Genomic DNA, 6314 nt, shown 5'->3' on the forward strand with positions numbered 1-6314 from the left:
CACAACCTCGTTCTCACAAACTCGTGCTTGTCCATTTAAATTCATTTTCAGTCACAAATATCTAACCAAACTTACTAATAGTTGTCAAATTTGTAATCTTTAATTATCTTTTACATATTCACTATTCACAGCATCACAATCTCGATCTCACAAACTCATTTTCAGCCACAATTATGCACAACTTAACAATATTTAGCATGTTTAGACTTTAATTTCTTTTTTATGTATTCACTGATCACATCACAATCTCGTTCTCACAAACTCGTTCCCATCCATATAAACTCATTTTTAGCCACAAATATCTGACCAAACTTACTAATATTTGTCAGTTTTTTAATCTTTACGCATCTCAACGGAAAATGATTATTGAATGATCGTAAATTTGCTGCCAGTGCGCTCTTGACCATTTGAAATATTCTGATTTCGCTCGTTAAGATGAAGCTTTGCGTGGTGGTTTAAAACTGGACGAGGTTAAAAAAAAAGAGTTTTTTGTTTCGATCCGGAATTAGTCCGGAATTAGCGCCCCACCGGTTGTTCCTCGTCAGGAAAGCCCCATCTAATGGTCGAAAGTAATCATGTCTGGCAACCATCAAAATATAACGATAAAGCTGTGCCTAGACGCTTCACGCCTCCGACATAAATCTAGTGCGCTCTCCCGGGATCCGGGAATCCTCTTAGCGGGACGCGTGTGTGGGTTCCCCATGGATCTTCCTTACGCGAAAGGATTACACGGTGCACATATTCGGCAACCGGTGATACCCGCTGATAAATCGGGGGGCTTCCGGGGCGAAAAGGCCGCTCCACTCGACGTCTTCACTTCGAACAAAGCCGGCCATCACTCGATCCTCATCGAACAATCGCCGAGATGAATTGGTGGAATCTAATTAACAGCCATTGTGGACGTGCCGGATTGAAAGGAGGATTCGCAAATCGCGTGTGCCGTGCGCGCGACATCAAGTGCCGACGAGGAAATTGGTTCATCCTCTCCACTGAAGAGTTTTAACAGTCAACATTACGACAATGTGACCCGGTCGAGGGCGCTCCACCGGAACAAAACTATTCCTAAAACAATCGACGTGTTTGTTCGAGAACGGATTTGGTGCTTTGTCGACGGCGACGGCTTCGACGAACCCACACTTTTCTTGTTACCAAGAGAGCTGGAGCACTCCCGAAGAGGGTGCTTCAAGTCGGCGACGACGTCGGACGGTTAGGACAAACAAATTGGACACAAAGAACATCCAACGGGGAAACACAAAAGGAACTCATCTACACGTTTCACCAACAATTGGTACCAGAAAGACTCTCCAACTCGAGGCGCGACTTAATTGATAATTCCAGACACGCTCATCCTTCTCTAAAAATTTCTACAAACCTAGACGCAACCAAATGCACGTCTCTGCTTAGTTCGACCACTTCTCACTTCTCAGACACACTTCAAATTTGGCTCCAGACAAATCAATAACTTCTGTGATCTCCCGCCGAGAAATACTAAATGCACGTCGGTTCTTAATTCGACCGCTCATTTCTTGTTTCAATGCCAAACGTCACCGTATCCTCAGAATCATCAAAACATTTTTAATTCCAGCATTTTATCAAGAATTTATCACACTCCCACTTCATTTCTTTGACATTCAATGTACCAAGTACCGCGAAATATTTTTAGATTCTATTACAGGTGTGAGTACAAAGTTCTATCGAACGATTTCTTTTTTGACAAGGACTAGATGTCAGACAGATTATCACACAAAAAATCTAGATTGATAACAGCTTATAAAGTAGGGCGTTTGGGGTTTGCAGTCACAACAAACAAAATGTTGGCAAGCTTTGTTGTAGTTTTGGGTCTTCTGGGCACCGGTACCACTTACGACGGGTAAACTTCAGTTTTTTTGTGTGACTAATTGTACCATTGCACCATTGACAGGTACAAAGTGTACAAGATCTCCGCCAAAACTGAAAGTGAGAATGTCTTCTTGCGCCATTTGGAGTCAGACCCACGGTACGACTTTTGGTCGAGGATCAACAAGGTTGGCAAGCCTGTCACAGTGATGGCGTCCCCAGAAGTCCAAAACGAACTTGAGCAGTACCTTTTGTCCCACAAAATAGATCACAGTCTCGAAATCGACAACGTACAAAGGTAGAGTTGTGTGTTTTCTGAGAGTGGTACTTTTAACTCTTGTGCAGAACCATCGATGCAGAGAGACGGTACCACGAGTCTAGGGGGACCAATGGGCGCATCTCCTTCAATCAGTACCTGCGCCACGACGAAATCAACTCCTATTTGGACCAGCTCGCCTCAGACTACCCCGACTTGGTGACTGTCAGTACCATTGGACAATCCTACGAGAACCGTACCATGAAGATAATTCGCATCTCCACCGGTACCGCTCCCAAACCTGTGTTTTTCGTGGAAGCTGGGATGCACGCTCGAGAGTGGATTTCTCCGGCGTTGTCTTTGTACATCATCAACCAACTCGTGGAAAATCCAGGCAACCGAGGCCTTCTCGAAGACCTGGATTGGGTCGTGTTGCCAAGCCTCAACCCAGACGGGTACGAGTTCACGTGGACTTCGGTACTGCTCCACCACCACACCTTGTGGAGATTAACTGTGGTACTTGCAGAACCGGATGTGGAGGAAGACGCGCTCTCCAGGTGTCATGTGCAGTGGTACTGACGGCAACCGCAACTTCGGCTTCCACTGGATGGAAAACGGCGCCAGTGACCTAGAATGTTCCGACACCTACGCCGGAAAAGAAGCGTTCTCAGAAGTAGAGGCCAGAAATCTGCGAGACATCCTCGACGCCACTGACAATATCGTCGCTTTCATTTCCATACACAGCTACGGGCAGTACCTGTTCTATCCGTACAGTTATGACGTAGGTCTGAAGCCTGACAACTGGCAGGAACTCGACGACCTGGCCCACAAGGTCAACGATGTCATTTCGGCCATCAATGGTACCGAGTATACCATTGGGAGTTCGACGGAAGTTATGTACCCCGCAGCTGGGTGCAGCGACGACTGGGCCATGGGTGGCGCCGGAATTGATATTGTCTACGTTTATGAACTTCCTGGGGGCGGCAAAGAGGGATTCGACTTGCCCCCAGAGAGGATACTGCCGGTTTGTATCGAGACGTGGGAGGGAATTAAAGTTATGGCAGATTCTATAGCACAAGACGCTAAATAAATACAAGAGTGGTACAAATCTAATAAATAAAAGGGCAAAGGTAGAAACAAAAATGTTTTATTCCAGTTTAATCCAGTACATATCTGACACAAAATAAAAACACATGAGTAGGTACTTCTAAATGACAATAATACAGAGTGGTACTTATACGAATATACTTCCTAGTTTTCTACGTTGTCCTGCAACCTCGTAGGTACAATTTCAGCACATTTTAAAAATACACCCTGTATATCATGTTTTATAAAATGTACGCCAATGCGAAGTAACCTACAGAAAATATGCTTTAAAACAAGGAAACCGCATTGGTGTACGTTTTATAAAATATGATATACAGGGTGTATTTTTAAAATGTGTCGAAATTTTACTTACGAGGTTGTTTGACAACGTAGAAGACTAAAAGCAATTAAAAAAAATTGTAGCTCAAAAAATAAATGTCATTTTATTTTTTGACATAGAATTTTTTAGATATTTTTTCCGAGTTCTACATGAAGCCAGTAGCTCGTGGTTAAAATATCTGTACAACTTTCAATAACACCCTGTATAGAGTTTAGGGTGGTACTCATGTTTATTTCGAAATGGATGAAAGCATGAGAAGCTTTTAGTACGTTGTATAACATCGTACTACCTTGGTGATGTATTTGGTACTATTTTTGGGCGGTACTAGTGTCACAAAAAAATTGTAAAGAGTTTTTATTGCATAATATTTAATTGTCGATCTTGCGATTCTTGGCGACGTAGTCGGCGTACACTTTGAACCCTTCGAAGGTCTCGACTACCACTCCCTGGATCCTGGAAGCGGGCAGATCGAATCCGTACACGCCGCCCCCGGGGAGCTCAATGGTGTAGACGATATCGATACCAGCGCCACCCATGGCCCAGTCGTCGCTAGCCCCCGCAGCAGCGTACAACACCTGAGTGGAACTACCTATGGTGTATCTGGTACCGCTAACTGCTCTGATAGCGTTGTCAACTTGATGACCAAGGTCATCCAGCTCCCTCCAGTTGTCGGGGAGGACATTGCCGTAACCCCACGGGTAGAGCAAGTACTGGCCGTAGCTGTGCAGCGTGAGGTACGCCTTGATGTTGGCGGTCTTGGCCAAGTAGTCCCTCAAGTGTCTGGCCTCCACCTCGGAGAAGGCTTGCTTGCCGGCGTAGGTCTCGGAGCACTCCCAACTGCTGGCGCCAGCTTCCATCCAGTGGAAATCGAAGTTGCGGTTGGCGTCGCAGCCGTTGCAGAGACTGCCTGGTGAGACGGTCTTCCGCCAGAGGCGGTCGCTGTTCCAGCTGTACTCGTACCCGTCGGGATTGAGACACGGGAGGATGATCCAGTCTACGTCTCTTATTAGGTCGCTGTTGGCGGGGTTCTCCACCAGTTGGTTGATGAGGTAGAGGGCGGTAGCAGGAGCGATCCACTCCCTGGCGTGGATCCCAGCGTCGACGAAAATCACAGGTTTGGAACTGCTGGAACCCGACGAGATGCGTACCAGATTCATTTGGCGTTTTTCGTACGACTGCCCGAAGCTCTCCAAGGTAACAGTGTCGGGGTAGTCTTTGGCGAGTTGGTCCAAGTAAGCGTTGATCTGCACCAAACTCGTCAAAAGCGCAATCGCTTAATTTAGGAAATGGAGTACCTGGTCGTGGCGCAAGTACTGGTCGAAGCTGATCCTTCCAGACTTCAAGGCCTCTTTGGATCGGTGGTACTGTCTCTCGGCTTCTATGGTGCTACACGAGAAATGTCAAACGCTGAGGACAAGTACTGAAGTACTCACCTCTCCACATTTTCGATTTCCACGTTATACTCCAAATTGTTGGTCTTCAGGTAATCTTCGAACATGCGCTGCACTTTGGGGGATGCCATAACCGTGACAGGGTTGCCAACCTTGTTGATTGTCGACCAAAAGTCGAAATCTGCACTGGAAGCCAGAGAGTTCAAGTAGACATTTTCGATTTCGGTTTTGGGTACCACTTTGTAAACCTTGTACCTGCAACGGTTCGTTTTTGATTTGTAAAAGGTGAAATTAGGGTGGGTTTACCCGTCATAACTGACACCAGAGGCGAAGCCCAAAAGGGCGAGTGCTACGAGTACTGTGGCCCTCATTTCGTTACTACAAACGAGTGTTTGGGCTTCTCCCTTTTATAGGTGTTATCACATTGTGATATAACTTATTTGTTGCAACCATTTTGATAATATAATTGGTACATCTATGTGTAATCACGTGATGTAATTGTTCCGAAAGCACCGTTTGATCAGATAACATTAAACAAATATTGATTACTAATCCCTGAAGCAAAAATCGGATCAATCAATAAAAATTGACAATTTTATGTCTCAAACGCTTTCTTTATCAGCTTTTAATTAACACCTTCTTATATTAAATACACACAATTACCTATCTTAAGAATCAAGACTGCTGTTTTTTGTTCTTACGTCAAACCTGACATTTGTTACTTTTTTGTTTTTGATTTTCTCTTTTCGAGGATAGGTATAGTTTCTATAGTTTTTAATGCAAATGCAACATTTTTCCTTACTAAATTTAAGCTTCTATACAGCTAAATCAATCAATCTTAAACCCCCTAATCTTGTTTCAATTCAAGAAAAGTAGATTAAGTACAAACAAAACTTTTTCTATTTTTGTTAAGTACCGAATGGTTTACACACTTGAGTTATTTATCTACGTAAGACATAAAAGACTAAGTAAACAGAAATTAATCTAGAAAATAAAGTTCAACGAAGAGACGAAAACACTGAAAAGTACATATTGCACGCCACTGGTTATGTTGCGTTGCTATGACAACTCACATATTTCAAAATAATAATAACAATAACAATGAAGATTAGATGTTATTTAGATGTATTTTAGATGGTATTTCTTCGATTTGGAGCTTTAAATGCTTTAAAATTTTAAAATTTAATTCTCCAAAGAGTCTAAAGTGGCAATAGATGGTATTGACTTGAAAATTAGTAGGTATCTAATTATTAGGGTAATATAGGGTATCATAAATTAACTTAAAGGGCCAAGTATGCCGCAACCAGTTCAAAAACAAACAGAAAACCGTAATGTTGTGGGTTTTGTTGTTGAAATTGACGTAATAATAGCTTTGGTGAGACTTTTAAGTTGGCAGCGATTCGTC

General features: G+C 43.5%; 2 protein-coding genes across 2 annotated transcripts; one reads left to right on the top strand and one right to left on the bottom strand.

The window, feature by feature from the left end:
• The first annotated feature begins 1782 nt into the window (after positions 1-1782).
• Positions 1783-3235, top strand: LOC138141238 (carboxypeptidase B-like). The gene is made up of 4 exons (XM_069061937.1): positions 1783-1870; positions 1922-2134; positions 2182-2569; positions 2619-3235. Exons 1-4 carry the CDS (start codon positions 1812-1814, stop codon positions 3180-3182), a joined length of 1224 nt encoding a protein of 407 aa, XP_068918038.1. The 5' UTR covers positions 1783-1811; the 3' UTR covers positions 3183-3235.
• A 622-nt stretch (positions 3236-3857) lies between these two features.
• LOC138141237 (carboxypeptidase B-like) lies at positions 3858-5371 on the bottom strand. The gene is made up of 4 exons (XM_069061936.1): positions 5216-5371; positions 4952-5164; positions 4814-4904; positions 3858-4762 (listed from the first exon to the last, which is right to left on the bottom strand). The coding sequence occupies exons 1-4, from the start codon at positions 5278-5280 to the stop codon at positions 3887-3889; spliced, it is 1245 nt and encodes a 414-aa protein (XP_068918037.1). The 5' UTR covers positions 5281-5371; the 3' UTR covers positions 3858-3886.
• Between the last annotated feature and the right edge of the window lie 943 nt (positions 5372-6314).

Source organism: Tenebrio molitor, chromosome 1 (genome assembly GCF_963966145.1).
Source record: "Tenebrio molitor chromosome 1, icTenMoli1.1, whole genome shotgun sequence".
NCBI lineage: Eukaryota > Metazoa > Arthropoda > Insecta > Coleoptera > Tenebrionidae > Tenebrio > Tenebrio molitor.

Bases quoted from the DNA above. Each gene is read 5' to 3' on its own strand.
- LOC138141238 (XM_069061937.1), top strand. From the start codon at position 1,812: ATGTTGGCAAGCTTTGTTGTAGTTTTGGGTCTTCTGGGCACCGGTACC. The intron at 1,871-1,921 runs GTAAACTTCAGT...CACCATTGACAG, and splicing joins ACCGGTACCACTTACGACGG to GTACAAAGTGTACAAGATCT. The intron at 2,135-2,181 runs GTAGAGTTGTGT...ACTCTTGTGCAG, and splicing joins GAAATCGACAACGTACAAAG to AACCATCGATGCAGAGAGAC.
- LOC138141237 (XM_069061936.1), bottom strand. From the start codon at position 5,280: ATGAGGGCCACAGTACTCGTAGCACTCGCCCTTTTGGGCTTCGCCTCT. The intron at 5,165-5,215 runs GTAAACCCACCC...GAACCGTTGCAG, and splicing joins TCTGGTGTCAGTTATGACGG to GTACAAGGTTTACAAAGTGG. The intron at 4,763-4,813 runs GTACTCCATTTC...AGTTTGGTGCAG, and splicing joins AGTACTTGCGCCACGACCAG to ATCAACGCTTACTTGGACCA.